Source organism: Rhinolophus ferrumequinum, chromosome 25 (genome assembly GCF_004115265.2).
Source record: "Rhinolophus ferrumequinum isolate MPI-CBG mRhiFer1 chromosome 25, mRhiFer1_v1.p, whole genome shotgun sequence".
In the NCBI taxonomy this organism is placed as follows: Eukaryota; Metazoa; Chordata; class Mammalia; order Chiroptera; family Rhinolophidae; genus Rhinolophus; species Rhinolophus ferrumequinum.
The window spans coordinates 24,889,266-24,913,327 of NC_046308.1; the positions used below are offsets into that span (position 1 = coordinate 24,889,266).

Genomic DNA, 24,062 nt, shown 5'->3' on the forward strand with positions numbered 1-24,062 from the left:
TCTTAGGATTGCTTTGGCTATTTGTGGTCTTCTGTGGTTCCATATAAATCTGATGACTTTTTGGTTCTATTTCTTTAAAAAATGCCATTGGAATTTTAATGGGGATTGCATTAAATTTGTATATTGCTTTGGGTAACATGGCCATTTTAACTATGTTGATTCTTCCAATCCATGAACACAGAATGTCTTTCCATTTCTTTGTATCTTCTTAAATTTCTTTTAAAAATGTCTTATAGTTTTCAGTGTATAAGTCTTTTACATCCTTGGTTAAGTTTATTCCTAGATATTTTTTTTTTCGCAATTGCAAAAGGAATTTTTTAAAAATTTATTTTTATGAGATTACATTGTTGGTATATAGGAATGCAATGGACTTTTGTACATTGTTTGTAGCTGGAAACTACTGTATTCATTTATTGTCTCTAATAGCTTTTTGGTGGAGTCTTTAGGGTTTTCTATATATAGCATCATGTCATTTGATAAAAGTGACTATTTAACTTCTTCATTCTAGATTTGAATGTCTTTTATTTTTTTCTCTTGCCTGCTTGCTCTGGGTAGGACTTCCAATACTATGTTGAAAAGAAGAGGTGATAGGGGACAGCCCTGTCATGTTCCTTAATGTAGAGCAAAGGGCTTCAGTTTTTCACCATTAATTATGAGATTAGCTGAGGGCTTGTCATATATGGCCTTTATTATGTTAAGGTATTTTCCTTCTATACCTATTTTATTAAGTGTTTTAATCATAAATGGATGTTGTACCTTGTCAAATGCTTTTTCTGCATCAATTGATACATTCATATGATTTTTGTCCTTTATTTTGTTTATGTGATGTATCACATTGATGGATTTGTGTATGTTGAACCATCCTTGTGCCCCGGGGATGAACCCCACTTGGTCATGATGAATAATCCTTTTAATGCATTGTTCCATTCGATTTGATAGAATTTTGTTCAGGATTTTTGCATCTGTATTCATCAGAGATATTGGTCTGTGGTGTTCTTTTTTTGTGTTGTCTTTACCAGGTTTTGGTAACATTAGTTGGCCTCATAAAATGAGTTAGGGAGTACTGTTTCTTCTTCAAATTTTTGGAAGAGTTTGAGCAAGACTTATATTAGATCCTCTTTGAAGGTTTGGTAGAATTTACTAGTGAAACCATCTGGTCCTGGAGTTTTGCTTTTGGGAAGGTTTTGGATGACTGATTCAATTTCGTTACTGGTGATCGGTCTGTTTAGATTTTCTAGTTCTTCATGGTTCAGCCTAGGAAGGCTATATGTTTCTAAGAATTTGTCCATTTCTTCTAGGTTATTGAATTTGGTTGCATATAGTCCTCCGTAGTATTCTTGAATGATCCTTTGTATTTCTGTGGCATCCATGATAACTTCCCCTTTTTCATTTCTGATTTTGTTTTTTAGTGTCTCTCTCTTTTTATCTTAGTGAGCCTAGCCAAGGGTTTGTCAATTTTGTTAATCTTTTCAAAGAACCAGCTCTTTGTCACATTGATTTTTTTCTATTGTCTTTTTGTTCTCTATTTCATATAGTTCTGCTCTGATTTTTGTTATTTCCTTTCTTCTGCTGACCTTAGGTTTCATTTGTTCTTTTTTTTCTAGTTCTTTAAGTTGTAATGTGAGGTTATTTATTTGGGATTTTTCTTGTTTCTTGAGATAGGCCTGTAATGATATAAATTTCCCTCTTAAAACTGTTTTTGCTGCATCCCAAAAATTTTGGTAGGATGTATTTTCATTGTCGTTTGTTTCTATGTATCTTTTGATCCCTCCTCTAATTTCTTCTTTGACCCGGTCGTTCTTTAAAAGTATGTTGTTTAATCTCCATGTATTTGTGTTTTTGCCTGTTTTCTTTTTGCAGTTGATGCCATTAACTATTATGGCTAATTGTTAATGATCTGACATTATCTGTCTGCAGAGCAACTTAGCAATAACAAGCCAATTCTCAGTCTCTGAAGACATTGTTTTCAAAGATTAGAATCAGTGTACCAGCAACGGTGTTCGCTTCACAGGGACATATTCCTAGTAGACATCAGTGAAATCTTTAGTAATTGAGCAGCCACTATGTGCCAGGCATTATCCACGCCCAACTAATGAACCAGGATAATGATCTCTTTACCCCCCTGACAATAAGTTGAGTCAGTCTGTAGTCCCCATCTTACCATATTTTAGTTTGAACCAAACTTGTCATCCCTTGCATGAGTCCCAGGCCTCTGAGTAGCCGATGCCAAGACTAGATTAGATGTCAGGGAAAATGAGGCATGAGCCACAGGAGGAAGCTAGGAGAGCCATCAGACTGGCGAGGCTGATGGTAAGGCTGACAGAATTCCTGAGCTAAAGTCCATGAGAGGAGTCCTGCATCTGGCAAGAGTAGGCCTGCTTTAAAAGCCCTGTTCTTTCTAGTCCTTCCTGTAATTTGAACTAGAGGTAGCCTGTGGGTAGCACCACTTCAGTTCTAATGTGATAAAAGTTGATTTCAGAGTGCAGCAGGAGGCAGTCACTCGCTCACACTTCCTGAAGTAGTAGATCTGAGAAGTGCCACAAGGTACTTATAAATAAAATACAATGCTTATTTCATCAAAAATTATTTTAAAAGATAATTCACTGCTTAAAGCAAAAATGAGAACAATGCCTTATGAGGTGTATAAGATGCACTGAAATTGACTATATGACAATGATCACAAAGGGTGAAAGGGGAAATGGAAGTATATTCATTTAAGGTTGCTGATATTTACATAGAGTGCTAAAATATTATTTCAAGTAAATTTTGATAAGATAAAGTTACATATTGTCAGCACTATTAGAGAACACTAGTAAAATGGGATACAGTTAATAAACTAACAGAGAAAATAAAAGAGAACACTAAAAAGTACCCAACTAATCTAAAAAAGGCAGGAAAAGAGGGAGAAAATGGTACAAAGACCAGTTGGGATGAGTAGAAAACAAATAGCAAGATTGTAGGTTTACTTCAATAATTACACTGAATATAAATAGGCTTTATATGCTAACTAAGAGACAGAAAAAATTACACTGGATAAAGATAAAATAAAAACCCAATTACATACAGTTTAAATGAATCATACTTTAAATACATAGATTTTTTTTTTAAAGGATAAAGAAAGATATACTGTGCAAGAACTAATCATAAGAAATCTGAAATAGCTATAAATTTCTTGGGACTACATCAAACTAAAAAGATTTTGCACAGAAAAGGAATCCTTCAACAAAACTAAAAGGCAACCTACCAACTGGGAGAAGATATTCACCAACCATACATCCAATAAGGGGTTAATATCCAAAATTTATAAAGAACTCATACAAGTTAACACCAAAAGCAAACAATCCAATTAACGAATAGGTAGAGGACCTGAATAGATAGTTCTCTAAAGAGATGATACAGATGGCCAATAGACATAAAAAGGTGCTCAACCTCACTAATCATTAGAAAAACGCAAATAAAAAACACACACACACAAAATACCTCACACCTGTCAGAATAGCTATCATCAATAAATCAACAAACAACAAGTGTTGGCAAGGATGCGAAGGAAAGGGAACCCTTGTGCGCTGTTGGTGGGATTACAAATTGATACAGTCACTATGGAAATCAGTATGGAGGTTCTTCAAAAAATTAAAAATGAACTACCTATGATCCAGCAATTCCACTTCAGGATATTTAGCCCAAGAAATGCAAAACACTAATTAGAAAAGATATATGCACTCTTATGTTCATTGCAGCATTATTTACAATAGCCAAGATATGAAAGCAACCTGAGTGCCCATCAATAGATGATTGGATAAAGAAGATGTGGTACATTTATACAAGGGAATATTACTCGGCCATAAAAAAGTGTGAAATCTTATCATTTGCAACAACATGGACCTAGAGGGTGTTATGCTAAATGAAATGTCAAATAGAGAATACCATATGATTTTATTTTATATGTGGAATCTAAAGGACAAAATAAACAAACTAACAAAACAAAAACAGACTCAGGTACAGAGAACAAACTGATGGTTGCCAGACGGGAGGAGTCGGGGAGACTCGGTGAAAAAGGTGAAGGGATTAAGAAGTACAAATTGGCACGTACAAAATTGTCATGGGGATGTAAAGTAAAGCATAGGGAATATAGTCAACAATATTGCAATAACTATGTATGGCGCCAGGTGGGTACTAGGCTTATCAGGGTGGTCAGTTTGTACGTTATATAAATGTCTAACAACTATCCTGTACAGCTGAAACTAATATAAAATAATACTCAATGTAAAAAGAAAAAGGAAAAATTGAAACAAAGAAAAACAATAACAAATGATTAACAATTAGAGGATTGGTAAATTAAATTATTTTGTGCTCATACAAATATAATGCTGTGCAGTTATTAAAAATCATGTTGTGGGCGCTGTGGCAGTGGCACCCAGCCCTCCCCAGCCTAGGTGGTGGCTTGGCAGGAGGGTCAAGCCTGGGGACCAGGCTGCGAGCTGAGTCTTACCTGGAGGCTCCCACCAGAACATACAGTCATAGATAAAAATGAGCTGGTGCAGAAGGCCAAACTCTCCAAGCAGGATGTGCGATATGATGACGTGGCGGCATGCTTGAACTCTGTAACTGAGCAAGGAGCTGAATTGTCCAATGAGGAGAGGAATCTTCTTTTATTGTTTGTAAAAATGGTGTAGAAGCCCCTAGGTCAGCTTGAAGGGTCCTCTCAAGTATTGAACAAAAGATGGAAGGTACTGAGAAAAAACAGCAGATGGCTCAAGTCACAGAGAGAAAATTGAGACCCAGCTAAGACATATCTGCAATGATGTACTGTCTCTCTTGGAAAAGTTCTTGATCCTCAGTGCTTCACAAGCAGAGAGCAAAGTCTCCTATTTGAAAATGAAAGGAGACTACCACAGTTGCCTGGCTGAGGTTACTCCTGGTGATGACGAGAAAGGGATTGTGGATCAGTCACAGCAAGCTTATCAAGAAGCTTTTGAAAACAGCAAAAAAAAAAAAAAAAATGTAACCAACGCATCCTATCAGATTGGGTCTCGTCCTTAACTTGTGATGGCAGGAAAATTAAAGCCTGCATTCTCTTGGAATCAATTCTGAAGCAAAGAGCATGATTTTGAATCAAGGTCATGCCCAATTACTCTTCTCCAGCTGAAGAAATGAAACATCAGCTATTCATGACACTGGCCAAAAGCTGATATTTGAAAGAAGGTTTCTTTTACATGTGTATATATCAAGATCTCACTGAAAACCCAAAGAGACTTCACGTGCTCTCCTAGGAGGGGTTCCTTTAATAAACAAGAAAATGTAGTATTCACAAATAGAGCACATTTTGACTTCTGCACAGAATTTCCCATCCCCTAAGGACTGCTTATCCTAGGATCAGAAGCAGGAGCCTCTCTTTCCAGAGCTGTGGATACAGTGCAGGGTTGATCTGGATCGGGTTTCTGCTCTGGCTGTCTGTAAGGATGACAAATTTCAGCAGCACAATCTGTGCACCTGGCAATTGCTTAGGATCTAACACACTCAACAGGGCTAAGCCCTCATCACATTACCAGTTCCAGTAAAATTACCTAGAAATCTTGAAAGCTACCAAAGACTGTGTTATCAAAGAACATGGAAGCTGCTCCAAAGGGGCTTAAAACCTATGCATGAAGGAGAGAGAGAAGTCGATGCTGTATTACCATTGGCTCTTTGGAAGCAGTAATGTGCAAGCAAGGAAGAATCACACATAACTATGGCGACATTTTTCTGAAGATCCTTGACTTTTGGAGGCCAAGAATCAGAGTACATCTTCTCTATTATTTTTGGCAAAGGCAGAAGTTCAGCATATGAATGATTCATACTTTCATTCAATAATTATTTCACAATTTCTGCATTTGAAAAGGAACATAAGAATTAAATTACAGCCAGTTGCTGTGAAAAGTTTCCATTAAAACATGGTGCTACTTGAATGATGATGCAATATTTTTCTGGAATTCACTTAAATAATGCTATATATTTTCTCAAAAATAACATGGAATACAGTGGGATTTTAAATGTTCCATTCCCTGTTTCTGTGTCTTAGATGTTCTTGTTTGCCTTTTTATTGTGGTATGTAAGATCACTTAACATGAGATTTAGTCTCTTAACAGGTTTGTAAGTGTATAATACAGCATCGTTGCCTAGAGGGTCTGTGTTGTACAGATCTCTAGAACTTAATCATCTTGCATAACTGAAACTTCACACACATTGAAAAATTGGAGTGGGCAAAATATCTTCAAATTTGGATCAGACAGAGTGACTCCTTTCACCTGGTAGCCTCTTGCCTAGATTTAAGGACAGTAATCAAGTCACATAATAAACAGGAGCTGAACCTAGAGTTCAAGGATGCCCTGAATATCAGACATGAAGTCCTCATTGGCATGGAAAAATCAGATATTGAAATACAAATGAACAGGGGTGTTGCTTTTTGACACTGGGGTATAAAGCGAGACATGAGCAAGAATTGCATATATAACGTACAAAAATTAGCCATGAGACTGTGAATTTAGAGAAGAAACACTGGTCACTCTTCTTAATTTTGAGCAGAAAAGCAGGAATAGAGAAGCAGTATTATAGGGAATTTTTAAGGGTAAAGCAGGCTTGCATATGTTTAGAGGTAGAAGAGTTGGTAGAGATGGGGAGATTAAAGATCTAAGATGAGGATAGTTTGAGGGAATAAATCCCAAGGAAGAAGAAAAGAAGTTGACAGAATTCAACATCTATTCATGCTTTTAAAATACTTATTTGAATCAGGGAATGATGCATGCTTCTTTAAGATGATAAAAAAAAATATATATATATAAAACTCAGGCCAAAATCCAGCAACTTAATGTGAAAACTCTACAGGCATTCCTAATTAGAACTAGGAGTAAAATCAGGATGTATACAGTCTCTAGTATTATGTAACATCATATTAAATTTATCAGAAAATGCAATTACAGATGGAAAAATAATAAGAGACACAAGAATCATGAGGAAAAAGGTAAAATTATCTTTAATTAAAGAATAACTTATTACATATTTGGAATACGTGAAAAAATCCATGGAGAAAACTTCTACAAATAATAACAATTACATTATGAAGTATAAAATTAGCATAGAATCCAAAAGAGTTCAGATTTACAAATAATAATCAGAAGATACAATGAAAGATAGAACCCTCATTGCAGTAGCAAAAATAAAACTCTGAAGCACAAATCTAATAAAAAATGTGCAAAGCGTAGATGAGGAAAATTCTGAAATACTACTAGAAGATACTGGAGTGGACCTGAAAAACTGGGAAGACATACTGTACTTTATGATTGGAAGTCTTAAGATAAAAAAATGCCAGTTCTCCCTAAGTTTCCTTATAAATTTAAGATGCAGTCAATAAATATGTTTTCAAGTTTATTTTTTCCTGGGGCGGCTAGACAAATTATAAAGGTTATATTTAAACATGCATAGCAATGAAAATCCTGAAAAAGAAAGAATATTATGTGGGAAGTTATCTTCAGGGTATGAAAACATTATATAACTTCTCTGATTTAATCAGTGTGGTATTGGCTTATGAATAGACCGACAGACCAATAGAACTAAATGGAAAACACAAAATAGCCTAAGTACCTATTAAACTTAGTATGTAATGAAGGTGGCAACTCAAATCAGTAGGGACAAGATGGACTTTTTTCTATAAATGGTGATATAACAATTGGATAGCTATATTGAAAAAGATAAAGTTGGATCCATTCCTCACACCACACACTGGTAAAATTTCTAAAAAGATCGGGTATCTAAATCTAAAAAAATAAAATCATAAAATCATTATGAAAAAAATGAACGAATTTCTTTGTAACCTAAGAGAAGAGAAAATAGTTCTAAACTATTAAAATTAAATTACACTACCAGATTAAATATCAGAAAAAAAAGATTAATAAATTTAATTAAAAGTATTTATTATAAGGTGAGTCAAAAGCCAAATCAAAATTGGGGGAAAATATGTAACTCATACTTCACACAAAAAACCTAATATACCTAATATACAGTCCTCCTAAAAATTGAGATCAAAATCCAACAGAAAATTGGGGAAGAGGTGTGGAGACAGTCCATATAAGTAGCTGTAATGCCAACAATCATTAAATACATGAAAACATCCTCCATGTTTCCCAAAATTAAACAAATGTAAATTACAACAATGTTTAAAAACTGTTTTGCACCTATGAGGTTGGAAATTTAAAAATTTTGAGAACATATCATGTTGGAGAGACTATAGGAAAATACAGGTACTCCCATTTATTGCTGAGGGGAAAATAAATGTCAATTCTCCCCCAAAGATTCACAGATTCAATAAAATCCAAATCCAATTCTCGGCCAGTTCTTTTGTGGGAATTTACATGCTGACAATAAAATTCACATGGAAATTCAAAAGACTTAAAATACCCAAAACAACTTTGAAAGAGGTAGATGAAGCTAGAGGACTTATACTAAATGATTTAAAAAATTACTATAAAGCTACGGTAATCAAAATTGTATGGTATTACCATCAAGATAGATAAATAGATGAAAGAAACAGAATATAGAGAACAGAAACAAACACACACAAATAGAATCAATTGATTTTTAACAAATGTAAAAGAACAATCACTGGACATTTATTGCAACCCTCCCCCCAAAAAAAATTATTTGATCCATACCTCACACTACATACAAAAATTAACTCAACATGTCTTATAAACCCAGATGCAAGAAAAACTCACAAAATTTCCAGAATAAAATACAGGAGAATTTTATTGTGATACTTTTTAAGCAAATACTTCTTTGATATAACAACAAAGCTATAATTCAAAAAAATATATATTGATAAATGTATTTCACTAAAATTAAGGTCTTCTGTTAACAGAATGAAAAAATAAGCCAGGGAATGTTTGAAAATCTTGCATTTGGTAAAGGACTTGAATTCAAATCAATAAAGAACCTTGAGAACTCAATGGTAAGAAATAAACAACCTACTTTTAAAAATAGGCAAATACTTTGGATAAACATTTTACCAAAGAAGATATATGGATGACAAATGACTATATGAAAGGATACTCATCATCATTAGTCATTAGGGGAATGCAAATTAACAGCATAATTAGATAAAACTACACACCTATTAGAATGTCTTCAACTGAAAAGTGAAGGGGGATACTAAAGGTCCCCCCCACAAGATGGCAGAGCAGATAAATGTTGTGCTTGCCTCTTCCTGTGACCACATCAAAATTACAAATAAATCATTAAACAATCAACCTGGAGAACCATCTGAAGTCTAGCTGAACACAATTCCTATAACTAAAGATATAAAGAAGAAGCCACATCGAGACCAGTAGGAGGGGCGTAGATACAGAAGGGCTGCTCCCACACCTGTGTGTGGCAGTTGAGAATCGGGAGGGATATCTTGGCTGCAGAGGTCTCCCTCCTTGAAGAGTGAAAGACCGTATCTCCACACTGGGCTCCCTGTGCCAGGAAGAGGAGCCCCCATAACATCTGGCTGTGAAAAACAATGGGGATTCTAACCATCCAGGTGAGATGGAAGGCTGAGGGAAATCCAGACATCCTCTTGAAGGGCCTGCACACAGACTTACTCGCTTGCAGTCATTCATCCTGGGTTCTGGCACAGGGAGAATGATTTGAGAGCCATCAGAGACATACAGGGAGAGCCTGAGTTATGTGTCTTCAGGGCAAGGACAGGAGGGACACTCACCATTTTTCCTGTGTAGAGTCTTTTTCCCATGCAGCGTGCAGGCAGGAACCATATTTCCTGTGTTGAGCCCTCCCCAACATGGTCAAATCTGAATCTGCATTGGCCTGGTGACTCTTCTCACTCCACCTACTCACTCCACCCTATTGACTTCCTGGGACCCTCTCCACCCAGCTTGCACAACGAACAATAGAGGCACTTTCTCTGACAGCAGCTAGCCTCAGCCTGTGTTGCACTCTTTCTTGGACAACACTGGGGGCTCTGTGGCCCCAAGGTTGGTGACAGCTGGCCTCACAGTGCTCTGAGACTTTTGCTGAGTAGCTCCAGGCTCAGAACTGGCACCAAACCAGAATCTACATTAACCTGGTAAACACTACTTGGACACCCTAGTGACTCCCTGAGACCCCGCCTCACCCAAATAACATACAGCACAAGACTCTATCAGCAGCTAAACCTTATGAGAGCCAGCAGGTGCCAATAGGCTTGGGGGTACCCTGGACTTTCCTGCAAATCTCCGTTAGGTCCAGTACTGGTGGCAGCTGTTCTCAGTTTGCAGTATGGCCTCCCCCATGAGCCTCCAACCCCAGCACAGGGGGCTACTAACCGCAGATTGCTTTGTTGCTCCTACTAGGTAGTCCCTGGCTGGTCACAGGCAGTGGCTGACCTGGGCCTGTATAAAAGTCCCTCTCAAGAAGAGGGGGAGGCCATGGCAGCTGCGCAGCGGCAACAGTGGCTGCGACGGAGCGCGCGCCGGCTTTGAATGAGCGGGGCTGGGACTGAACGGGCGGAGCTTGAGCTCGAAGAAGCGACCGGCTGCGGGCGTGCGCGTGCCTCTTGTGCGCGCGCCTCGTGTGCGCGCAGGCCCGCAGCAGCTCGGAGCCTCAGTCCGGCTGGCGGGGAGGGGGAGGGGCAGGTATTGATTCCCACCATGGCTATCACACAGTTTCGGTTATTTAAAGTTTGTACCTGTTTAGCAACAATATTCTCATTCCTAAAGAAATTAATATGCAGATCTGGCAGAGGACGGAAGTTAAGTGGAGACCAAATAACTTTGCCAACCACAGTTGATTATTCGTCAGTTCCTAAACAGACAGATGTTGAAGAGTGGACTTCCTGGGATGAAGATGCACCAACAAGTGTAAAGATTGAAGGAGGGAATGGGAATGTGGCAGCACAACAAGATGCTTTGGAACAACTGGAACCTGACTATTTTAAGGACATGACACCAACTATAAGGAAAACTCAGAAAATCATTATTAAGAAGAGAGAACCATTAAATTTTGGCATCCCAGATGGTAGCACAGGTTTCTCTAGTAGATTAGCAGCTACACAAGATATGCCTTTTATTCATCAATCGCCTGAATTAGGTGACTTAGATACCTGGCAGGAAAATACCAATGCATGGGAAGAAGAAGAAGATGCGGACTGGCAAGCAGAAGAAGTTTTCAGGCAGCAGAAGATAGCTGACAGAGAAAAGAGAGCAGCAGAACAACAAAGAAAGAAAATGGAAAAGGAAGCTCAGCGACTAATGAAGAAGGAACAAAACAAAATTGGTGTGAAACTTTCATAACAAATGTTCTTCAAATGTCATAGTGCCAGTCAGAGAAATATGAGCTCCACACCCAAGCAACATTTGTATGGATCTCAAGAGTATTTTCACAGAATGCAAACACATTGCTTGATTTTAATGCATTCTTCAGGCCTTTCAGGACACCAGGATTCTGTCAAAGTACCTTGAACTTTTAGGGATTGAGACTCAAAAGAACAAAAAAGACTTAGGAGACAATATTTTCTTCAACATGCTCCAACATAAGATAATTGTTTGCTGTAGAGAGATTATTACAAATGGACTATACGAGTACCTCTTCAAGCTGTTGTTTCTAGCTAAATAAATGGATATAAATAATTTTATGGTGGGAAAGAACTCTGCTGTCTATAATGCTTTCAATGTTCATGATGATAAAATAAATAATTTTGAATATTAAAAAAAAAAAATGAGTCCCTCTCAAGAGGCCCCAGAACCAACATATCTGGAAGTTTGCTTCAGACAACAGTAATTAGACCCAAAAACAGCATGCCCAAAGGGCAGTCTCAACAGGTACCAGAGCCTGCTGAGGCAAATCCCACTCCGCAGGTTAAGCACCTCCACACAGCAGCCCATGAGTTGTGGACATGGCCAAACACCTAAGCCAGCCATCCTGAGGGTTGATCCCACCTAGTAATCTGCCAATAACAATCAAGGCTCAGCTATAACAGGAGGGCACACACAACCAACTCAACACTGGAGAATCCAGCTTAGGTGACCAGAGAGACTATAGTAGAGCATCATAGGGCACCCACTACACAAGACTATCCAGCAAGACTGGGAGACATAGCAGCCCTACCTAATACATAGAAACAAACAGAGAGGCAGACAAAATGAAGAAACAAAGAAATACATCCCAAATGAAAGAACACGAGAAAACTCCAGAAAAAGAACTAAACAAAATGGAGGCGAGCAACTTACCAGATACAGAGTTCAAAACAATGGTTTATAAGGATGTTCAAGGAACTTAGTGAGAACTTCAACAAAGAGATAGCAAGCATAAAAAAGGACACAAAAAACATAAAAGACAACCAGTCAGAAATGAAGTATACAATAATTTAAATGAGGAATGCACTACAAGGAATCCTCAGCAGGCTAGATGAAGTGGAGGATCAAATCAGTGATTTGTAAGACAAGGTAACAGAAAATGCCCAATTGAAACAGCGAAAACAAAAAAGAATTAAAAAATAAGGATAGTTTAAGAGACCTCTGGGATAACATCAAGCATAACAACATTCACATCATAGGGTACCAGAAGAAGGGATTGAAAACCTATTAAAAAAAAAAAAAAACTTTCCTAGTCTGGTGAAGAAAAAAAACAACAAAAACAAAAAACAAGCTCAAGAAGTATAGCGTCTCAAACAAGTTGTACCCAAGGAGACCCACACCAAAACACATAGTAATTAAAATGGCAAAGGTTAAAGACAAAGAGAGGATCCTATAAGCAGCAGGAGAAAGGTAACTAGTTACTTAGAAGAGAGCCCCCATAAGACTATCACCTGATTTCTCAACAGAAACTTTGCAGGCCAGAAGGGATTGGCACAAAATATTCAAAGTCATCAAAAACAAGGACCTACAACCAAGACTACTCTACCCAGCAAGGCTATTATGTAAAATTGAAGGTGAGATAAAAAGAAGTTTCCCAGACAAGAAAAAACTAAAGGAGTTAAAAATTACCAAACCAGTATTACAAAAAATGTTTTTTTTAAAAAAAACTTCTTTAAGAAAAAGAAGGGATAAAAAAGAACATAAACATGAATAGTAAAATGACAAACATTATGTATCTATCAATAATCACTTTAAATGTAAATGGATTAAGTGTTCCAATCAAAAGACATAGGATAGCTGAATGGATAAGAAAACAAAACCCATACATATGTTGTCTTCAAGAGACCCACTTCAGATTGAAAGACACACATAGGCTGAAAGTAAAGGGATGTAAAAAGACTTTTCATGTGAATGGAAACACACAAATAAGCTGGGGTAGCAATACTTATATGAGACAAAGTAGACTTTAAAATGAAGGCTATAATAAGAGACAAAAAAGGGACATTACATAGTGACAAAGGCATCAATCCAACAAGAGGATATAACCCTTGTAAACATGTATGCACCCAACATAGGAGCACCTAAATATATAAAGCAAATTTGATTCACATAAAGAAAGAGATCAATAGTAATACAATCATTGACACTAATGGACAGATCTTCTAGCCAGAAAATCAACAAGGAAACCAGCGGCTTTAAATGACACACTAGACCACATGTGTTCAATTGATATTCTTAGAGTATTTCACCCCAAAGCAGCAGAGTATACATTCTTTTCAATTTCACATGGACCATTTTCCAACCAAGACCACATATTAGGCCACAAAGCAAGTCTCAATAAATTTAAGAAGACTGAAGTCATATCAAGCATCTTCTCTGACCACATGGTATGAAACTGGAAATCAAATACAAGAGAAAAACTTAAAAAACCCACAAACACATGGTAGCTAAACAACATGCTATTAAATATGAATGGGTCAACAATGAAATGAAGGTAGAATCAAAAGATACCTTGAGTCAAATGAAAATAAGAACACAATAACCCAAAGTCTATGGGACACAGTGAAAGCAGTCCCAAGAGGGAAATTCATAGCAATACAGGTGTGCCTCAAGAAACAAGAAAAATCTCAAGTAAACAATCTAACCTTACATTTAAATGCACTAGAAAAAGAACAGCAAAGTGAGTAGAAGGAAGGAAATAATAAAGATCAGAGCAGGAATAAATGAAATAAAGGTAAAAAAAAAAAGAAAGAAAGAAAAGAAACATTAATGAAACCAAGTTCTTTGAAAAGATAAACAAAATTAATAAAACTTTAACCAGACTCATCAAGAAAAAGATTGAGATGACCCAAATAAATTAAGTCAGAAATGAAAGAGGAGAAGTGATAATGGACACCACAGAAATACAAAGGATTGTAAAAATATATTACGAACAATTATATGCCAACAAATTGGACAATTGGGAAGAAAAGGATAAATTCCTAGAAATGTGCAATCTTCCAAGAATGAGTCAAGAAGAAACAGAATATCCGAACTGACAGTAAAACCAATCAGTAATTAAATAATAATAATAATAATAATAATAATAATAATAATAATAACTCCTGGCAAACAAAAGTCCTGGACAGAATGGCTGCACAGGTGAATTTTACCAAATATTCAAAGAAGAATTAACACCTATCCTCAAACTATTCCAAAAAATTCAAGAGGAGGGAAAACTCCCAAGCTCGTTTTATAGGGCCACCATTACCCTGATTCCAAAACCAAACATATTACAAAAAAAAAAAAAAAAAAAAAAAAAATTATAGGCCGATATTCCTGATGAATATAGATGCAAAAATTCTCAGCAAAATATTAGTAAATCAAATTCAGCAATACATTTAAAATATCATACACCATGATCAAGTGGGATTTATTTCCAGGATGCAGGTGTTGGTTTAATATCTGCAAATCAATGAAAATTATACACCACGTAAACAAAATGAAAGATAAAAATTATATGATTATATCAATAGATGCAGAAAAACTGTTTGACAAAACTGAGCATTTATTTATAATAAAAACCCTCAGCGAAGTGGAAGTAGAGGGGACATATCTCAACATAATAAAGGCCATATATGACAAATACACAGCTAACATCATACTCAATGCGGAAAAGCTAAAAGCATTCTCCTTAAGATCAGGAGCAAGAAAAAGATTCCCACTTTCACCACATTTATTCAATATAGTGTTGGAAGTCCTATCCACAGCAATCAAATAAGAAAAAGAAAAGCCATCCAAATTGGAATGGAAGAATTAAAACTATCATTATTTACAGATGATATGATAGTATATAGAGAGAACCCTAAAGATTCCACCAAAAACCTATTAGGACTGATAAATGAATTCAGAAATGTAGCAGGATACAAAATTAATATTCAAAAATCAGTTATATTTTTATACACCTATAACGAACTGTCAGAAAGAGAAATTAAGAAAACAATCCCATTTACAATTGCATCCAAAAAATGCCTAGGAATAAATTTAACCAAGGAGGTAAAAGACCTGTACTCAGAAAACTATAAGACACTGAAGAAAGAAATCGAAGAAGATACAAATAAATGGAAGCATATACCGTGATAATAGATAGGAAGAATTAACATTGTTAAAATGTCCATACTACCCAAAGCAATCTATAGATTTAATGCAATTCCTGTCAAAATATCAACAGCATTTTTCACAGAACTAGAACAAATAATCCTAAAATTTATATGGAACCACAAAAGACCCTGAATAGCCAGAGCACTCTTGAGAAAGAAGAACAAAGCTGGAGGTATCACACTCCCTGATGTCAAACTATAGTACAAAGCTATAGTAATCAAAACAACATAGTACTGGCATAAAAACAGTCACGCAGATCAATGGAACAGAATGGAAAGCCCAGAAATAAAATCATGCGTATATAGTCTTTTAATCTATGACAAAGGAAGCAAGAACATACAGTGAGGTAAAGACAGTCTATTCAATAAATGGTGTTGAGAAAACTGAACAGATACAAGCAAAAAAAAATGAAACTGGACCACCTTCTTACACCATATACAAGAATATACTGAATACGGATTAAAGACTTGAAACGTGACCCCCAAAACCATAAAACTCCTAGAAGAAAACATAGGCAGTAAACTCTCTGACGTTGATCTTAGTAACATATTTTTTTTTCTGATAGATCTTCTGGGGCAAGAGAAACAAAAGAAATAATAAATGGGACTACATCGAACTAAAAAGTTTTTACACAGCAAAGGCAACCACAAACAAAACAAAAAATCAGCCTACTGAATGGGAGAAGATATTCATCAATGATACATCTGATAAGGAGTTTATATCCAAAATTCATAAAGAACTCATACAATTCAACACACACACACACAAACAATTAAAAAATAGAGGACTTGAATAGACATTTCTCCAAAGAGGATACACAGATGGCCAATAGACATAGTATGAAAAGATGCTCGATATCAAAAATCATCAGAGAAATGCAAATTAAAATAACAATGAGATATCATCTCACACCTGATAGAATGGCCATCATCAACAAATTAACAAACAAGTGAAGTGTTGGTGAGGATGCGGAGGAAAGGGAACCCTTGTGCACTGTTGGTGGGATTGCAAATTGGTGCAGCTACTATGGAAAATGGTTTGGAGGTTCTTCAAAAAATTAAAAACAGAGCTACCATATGAAACAGCAATTTCACTCGTAGGTACTTACCTGAAGAAATCCAAAACACTAATTTGAAAAGATATATGCACCCCTATGCTCATTGCAGCATTATTTACAATAGCCAAGATATGGAAGCAATCCAAGTGCTTGTCAATCTTATCATTTGTGACAACATGGATGGACATAGAGGGTAGCATACTAAGGGAAATAAGTCAGACTGAAAAAGACAAATGCCATATGATATCACTTATATGTGGAATGTAAAGCACAAAATAAAAGAACAAACAAAACAGAAACAGACTCATAGATACAGAGAACAAACTGATGGCTGCCAAGGGAAGGGGGTTTAGGGAGCTGAGTAAAAAAGGTGACGGGATTAAGAAATACAAATTGTTAGTTACAAAATAGTCACGGGGATGTAAAGTACTTCATAGAAAATATAGTCAATAATGTTGTTTAACAACTATGTATAGTTCCAGGTGGGTACTCACCTAATTGGGAGAATTACTGAAAAATTATGTAAATGTCCAACCACTATGTTGTACACCTGAAACTAATATAAAATCATATTGAATGTCAACTGCAACTGAAAAAATAATTAGAAATAAAAATACTTGAAAAAAAATATTAGAGATAAAAAAAAAAATAAAGTGGACCACACCAAGTGTTGGTGAGGTTAAGAGGAACTGAATATCTCAAACACCATGGATGGAAGTGTAAAATGGTACAAACACTTTGGAAAACAGTTTGCCAGTTTCTTAAAGTTACACACACACCTGTCATATGACTTCACCATTCCACTCCTATGTATTATACAGGAGAAATGAAAGGATATGTCCGTACAAAGACTTGTACATGAATGTTCATTAAAGTTTTGTTTGTAATAGCCCAAACTGGAAACAACCCAATGTCTACCAACAGGTAAATCGATAAACAATGATAGTATATTCATACAATGGAATATTACTCAGCAATAAAAAGCACTTGATTCCTAATAGATGGAAAAACATGGAAGACACTGAAAATACTTATACTGAATGATAGAAACCAGGAAAAAATGAGTACATACTGTGTGATTCTATTTAAATAAAAATCTTGAGAATGAAAACCAAAGAGTAACAGAAAGCAGATCAGTGGTTGCCTAGAAAGGTAGAAGGGCTGGTGGTGAGAGGAAGCAGCAGGGACAAGATTGTGGTGATGGTTTCATGAGTGTACATACGTCGAACTTTATCAAAATTAATACTTTGAATATTCTTAGTTAACTGTATGCCACTTATTATCTTCTTAAAACTCTTTAAAACATAAAATAGATAAATAAACAAATACATGTTCATTGAATTAAAAATTCTTGTAATCCCTGAACCTCCAGGCCTTAAGTGTTCTGCCTCACAAAGCGTCACCATAGAGGAAGAGGCAATGTAAGCATGGGTGGGTATTAAGAGCTCAGCAGACCCCAAATGCTGACAGAGTCAACTTTGCCGTGGGTTTGGTAATTTTTCTTTCTTATTATACCCACTCACATTGCTCTTCTTCTTGCTTCGGAAAGAATAGTAAAAGGTCTCTTAAATAGGACATAACACTAACTATAGAAGGCAAAGTTGATAAATCAAACTTCATGAAAATTAAGAACATTGGCTATCAAAAGATACCATTAAGAATAAGCAAGGCATAGTCTTGGAGAAGACAGATATAGAGAGACTGGAGATGGAGATGGAGAGGTATGTGCATATGTATATATTATCAATAGATACATATATAATACTCCTATGTGTATGTATAATATACATATGTATATAATATGTTCTATATATTTTAGATACATATACATACACATGTACACATATATGGACTCACATGTATTTATTAATTCCTTCGAATCAATAGGAAGACAACTAACATCCCTATTTTTTAAATGGGCAAAAGATTTGAATAATTACTTCACAAGAGAAGATATCCAAACAGGCAATAAATATATAAAAATGTGTTCAACATCATTACTCATCAGGAAAATAAAACAAAAAGGCTTTCTACTACAGAAACCAGAATAATTTTTGTTGTTGTTGGTATGGGATAAAACAGGGATAAAGTAAAAATACCAAGTGTTAACAAGGATGTAGAGCAACAAGAACTCTTAGACATTGTTACTAACAATGCAAATTGAATCAAACATTTTTGAAAACAGTTGGGCAATATTTGTGAAAGCAAAACATAAGGCTACGCTATTATCCAGCAGATCCACATCTAAGCAATCCAAAAGAAATGTGTGCTTAGTTCAATGAAAATACATGTTCAAAAACATTTCTAAAAGCTTTATTAAAATAGGCAAAACCTTGAAACTATCTAACTGTTCGTTAACCGGTTAAATAATTACATATTCATATAATATTACACAGCTATATAAAATAACAAACTATGCATATACATATACAGCCATATAGATGAATATCACAGGCTTTGTGCTGAGCCAAAGAAGCCAGAAACAACAGAGTACATATTTATATGAAGTTCAAATAAAGACAAAACTATGTTAATAAAAGTCAGAATAGTGGATATCTCTTGGGGAAGGGGGTTGAGGGCACGTAGTATTTACTGGAAAGAGACAAGAGGAAACCTAAAGGTGGGGAAATGTTTTACATCTTCATCTAGATGTGGTTACATATACCTGTGCAAAAGTTTAATGAGATATATATACACTTAAGATTTGTGCCCTTCGCTATATGAAAGTTAGACTATAAAATTTTCAAAAGATTTCTGTTTTCTTTCATTACCCCCATTGTACTGCATATCCAACCCACCAACCTCACTCCTAAATTCAAGTTTCCCTGAATTCAGGAATCTATTAAATCTTATCTCAATCCTCCCCTTGTACACTTATTCTTTTCTCTTTGGCTACACTGAACAGAATCAAAGGGCAAAACTAAACACGTATTCAAACTTCCTCTATTTCCCCATCAAATAGAATTTTCCTAAGGAAAAGTCCTTAAGTCAAAATATTTCCCAAGCACTTCACTTATCATTGTTTCTCAAAGAAAGTTTTACCAATAATGGTGAGTTTAGACAAAAAAAAAAAAAAATGTTCTTTTGATTTTTGATATAAAGCTCTGTTTCCCATTATATAATATGGTGGATTTCTTAACTTATCCTGAGATCACCATCTCTTTCCCGTCAGCCTCATCATTAGAATATGAAAACTATCAGCAATGCCTAAAAATTCCATAGCAATTGCCTCCTAATAAACAATGGCTGGGTGCTGCCCTGACAATTAAACACGTACCAACAGCCATCTAGTGCTCTGATGACATCCTCCAGACCAGTGTCATCCCATAGAAATAGAATGCAAGCCACATATATAATTCTAAACTCTCTAATAGACACATTTAAAAAATAAACAGATAAATTCATTTTAATCATATATTTGATCTAACATAATATATCCAAAATGTCATCATTTCAATATATAATCAAGTAAAAAAAGTATCAGTGAGCTATATTGCATTATTTTTCTTATTCTTTAAAGATTCAGTGTGTGTATTGCAGTATCTTGACACACAGCGTGGCTCAATTTGGAAGACCACATTTCAAGTGCTCAATACCATAGTGACCTCCATATTGGATAGCTCTCATTTATCTTGGACCACAACCAAGCCAACCCTGGAAAGGAGTTTCCAAATTCTGTCTCAGCTAGCCTTGAAATAACCTAGGATACCTCCACCCAGCAGTTTTATACCCTATAAAATTACATTTCTCTACCCTGGAATCCTCATTTGCTACCCCATGTCCCTAGTGCCCCACACACCAAGTCAGGGGTCACCATACTTTTGCTTCTATGTGAAACCTAACATACTTCCCACTTGCACATTACAAAATTTATCAAACACTGATCTTGTCATTTGCCAAGACCAACTTAACAAAACTTTTCACCTCCTACTCTCTTGCAAAATGTGATATATTAAAATTATCCTGTGATGAGTAGCATGAAATTACTGTGAATATATTTGTAATTTAGATGTGCTAGGTCAACTAACGTGCGAAATAAAATCTGCTGAGAAAAAAGTGAGACAAGAAAATATGATATAAATAAAAACAAACTGGACTGGTATTCAAACTGGGATTTCAATCCCAGATCTGCTAACAGGTAGTTTTATATTCTTGGACAATATATAAATATTTCTGAGTCCCCAAAGTGTGATGTACTATATAAGGCACTAGAATAAATGATTCCTAAGCTCCATTCAATATTGGATACCCTATAATTGTAGAACCTATTTCCATAAAATAAAGAAGGAACAGTTAGGGGATGAGGGTGAGAGAGACTAAATCTATTTGGGAGAAAGAGTTAAAATTTCCTCTATGATAGGACAGAAAAGCATGAAGCTTGGATTCTTCATTGAAACTAATAATAATAATAATAACAAAAATAATAATAGTAACAACAACACTCTAATTAAAAAATCCTCATCCCTTTTCTCAATTTCCAATATTTTTTCAAGAGAAGATTTTTCTGTTTAAGGTTTTCTTCAGGGCAAATTTGACGTCCTTATTCCTCAGGCTATAGATTAATGGGTTGAACATGGGCACAAGAGTGGTATAGAACAAAGAGGATACTTTCCCCTGGTCAAGAGGTAAAATAGAAGGTGGTTTGAGGTACATAAAAGCTCCTGACCCAAAGAAAAAAGAAACTGCAATTATATGGGAACTGCAGGTACTGAAGGCTTTGGATCTGCCTTCAGTGGAGCTAATGTGGAAAATGCTGGAAATAATGAAACCATAAGAGACAAAAATGGCAACAATAGGCACCCCAATGCCAATGGTCACAACAATAAAGAGCACCAGAAAATTGATGTAAGAGCTGTTGCAGGAGAGCTCAAGGAGGGGAAGGACGTCACACATATAATGATTGACAAGGTTGTTGGCACAAAAGGTCAGAAACAGCATATTTCCAATATGGGCTGTAGCCCCGAAAACCCCCATCCCATAGACACCCAACAAAAGGAGTAAACACACCTGAGGAGACATGGTGACCGTGTACAACAGTGGCTTACAGATGGCAACATAGCGGTCATATGCCATGGCTGACAGGATGAAGGATTCAGAAAAGACAAAGAAACAAAAGAAAAAGAGCTGAGTCATACACCCTTCATAGGAGATGATGTTCTTCTTTGAGACAAAACCCATTAGCATTTTAGGGGTAAGAGTAGTGGAATAACTAAAATCTATGAAGGACAAGTTGAAGAGGAAAAAGTACATGGGAATATGAAGGTGAGAGTTCAGTCCAATCAGGGTTATTAAGCCCAGGTTCCCCACCACGGTGACCAGGTAGAAACCTAGAAACAGGAAGAGGAGGGGGATCTGCAGTCCTGGCTGGTCTGTTAAGCCTGCGAGGATAAACTCTGTCACAGAGGAGGCGTTATCGGAAGCCATTCTCCTGTGGGAGGGTCTGTGAGGGAAAAAGAAGAGAATTGTTCAGAGAAAGAGAGTGGAAAAATATCCCCATTCTTGAGAATGGCATTTGAGCAGAGGGGTTTTTGAATTTAAAGAACATGGCATTTCCTTGTACATGCATCTCTGCTTTTATGGTCCCCAAGTGCCTTGAACTATCCTAGTAACTGTGGGTGAAATTTGTCTCCAGAGCAAAGTCTGATCCAACAGAGGAGAGAATCCAGGAAGCTCAGCTGGGGATGACTCTGCAACCTGACTGTGGCCTTCTTCTGTTACTTCCTTCCCTCCATAGCCTTCCATCAAGTTTGTAAGGCCTAGGGCTCTTCTCTGGAATGTTCTTGAAAGGCGGAAGCCATTTGACCCTGCCTAGACCTTCCTTCCACCTTCTGTCAATGCTAGTCAGAGCAGGAAATGAGGTCGTTTTGCCCAGCATGTTTAGCTGGAAGGGCTGTGGAATTATTATGGGAAAAGAATGCTGGAGTAATAAACATTTTGTTGTTTTCAGTAAAAAAGAAGTAAAACTCTGCTTTTATTTTATATATATTATTGGTTTACATTTTTTATTTGTGGGAATATATATATTTACCACATTTAAATGTACAGCTCAAGTGTGTTAAGTATATTCACAGTGTTTGCAACCAATCTCCAGAAACTTTTTTCCTCTTATTTATTTATTTTTTTATTAGTTCAGGTGCACAAAACAATGTAATAGTTAGACATTTATCATCTATATCCCGCACACAGTGATAACCCCCCTCCTCCCATCTATAACCCTCTGACTTTGCAGAGATATTTTTCTAAAGAGGACATACAGATGGCAAATAGACTAATGAAAAAATGCTCAACCTCACTAATCATTAGAGCAATGCAAATAAAAACCACCATGAGATACCACCTCACCCCAGTCAAAATGGCTGTCATCAATAAATCAACAAACAACAAGTGCTGGCGAGGATGTGGAGAAAAGGGAGCCCTTGTGTATTGTTGGTGGGATTGCAGATTGGTGCGGCCACTATGGAAAACAGTATGGCGGTATCTCAAAAATCTGAAAATGGAACTAGCTTATGACCCAGCAATTCTACTCCTAGGTGTCTGGAGAAATCCAAAACTCTAATTGGAGTCATAAACATTTTGATGGTCGCCAGATGAGAGAGGGTTGGGGGGATGGGTAAAAAATGGGTGGGATTAAGAAGGTGAAACTGCCAGTTATAAAAACAGTCACAAAGATGTAAAGTACACTATAGGGAATATAGTTAATAATATTATAAAAAGAGTGTACGGTGTCAGATGGGTACTAGACTGATCAGGGTGATCACTTTATGTTATATAAATGTCAAATTACTTTGTTGTACACCTGAAACTAATATAATATTGTATGTCAACTGTAATTGAAAAATAAAAGAAATGTTTTAAAAATACAGGAGCGATAATATAGGTGAACTCAGGCAGTCTGGCTCCCGGTGTTTGAGCTCTTAACCACTCTGCTACAGGCCAGACCAGGCCAGGCAGGCACTCACCCTCCTGCTTGGAGTCACAGTCATGTATTCTACTGGCTCCCATGCATCTCGCTCACAGAGACTCAGATGGCCTTGGTGAAAAGAAGGTGACCACTCAGAGCTCAGACCCCTGTGCTTGTGCTTCCCTCCTTTAAAAATCCAAACTTCTAGGTTGTCTTGGTGATCCCGCTAAGCTGAAAAAAATGATGTCTGACTGTCGCTTTGTCTGAGCCTCCTGTCCAGCTTTCAGGGATGAGACAGCACCTTTATAACGCCCATAGATACCCGGAGACTGAAGTGTTTTCTTCTGGATTAGAGAACTTAGTCACCTAGTCACCGAGGTTCCCTTTGGATCACTGCTCCAGAGACCGTCCTCCCTAAGGAAGAAGAACTGTTTGTTTATACCCTTGATAATGCCTGATGGGGTTTTAATGACCTATCTTCTCATTCAGCTTACATCTTTTTAAGCACAATTAAGAGCAAAAAATGCAGGAAAAATAATTCTTGCTACGTTGTGTTGAGCACTTACTGTGTACCAAACACTGACCCGGCACCCTCATCTGA

At 36.4% G+C, this 24,062-nt stretch overlaps 2 protein-coding genes and 1 pseudogene across 2 annotated transcripts; 2 read left to right on the forward strand and 1 right to left on the reverse strand.

The window, feature by feature from the left end:
* The first annotated feature begins 2,253 nt into the window (after window positions 1-2,253).
* LOC117017850 (14-3-3 protein zeta/delta-like) lies at window positions 2,254-5,047 on the forward strand (annotated as a pseudogene).
* A 5,561-nt stretch (window positions 5,048-10,608) lies between these two features.
* LOC117017573 (receptor-binding cancer antigen expressed on SiSo cells-like) lies at window positions 10,609-11,663 on the forward strand. The gene has a single exon (XM_033097967.1). It carries the CDS (start codon window positions 10,659-10,661, stop codon window positions 11,298-11,300), a length of 642 nt encoding a protein of 213 aa, XP_032953858.1. The 5' UTR covers window positions 10,609-10,658; the 3' UTR covers window positions 11,301-11,663.
* Window positions 11,664-21,048: 9,385 nt separating this feature from the next.
* On the reverse strand, window positions 21,049-21,990 carry LOC117017685 (olfactory receptor 8B12). The gene has a single exon (XM_033098170.1). It carries the CDS (start codon window positions 21,982-21,984, stop codon window positions 21,049-21,051), a length of 936 nt encoding a protein of 311 aa, XP_032954061.1. The 5' UTR covers window positions 21,985-21,990.
* Between the last annotated feature and the right edge of the window lie 2,072 nt (window positions 21,991-24,062).

What these genes read in the sequence shown, in the direction of transcription:
- LOC117017573 (XM_033097967.1), top strand. Translation starts at nt 10,659, where the DNA reads ATGGCTATCACACAGTTTCGGTTATTTAAAGTTTGTACCTGTTTAGCA.
- LOC117017685 (XM_033098170.1), bottom strand. Translation starts at nt 21,984, where the DNA reads ATGGCTTCCGATAACGCCTCCTCTGTGACAGAGTTTATCCTCGCAGGC.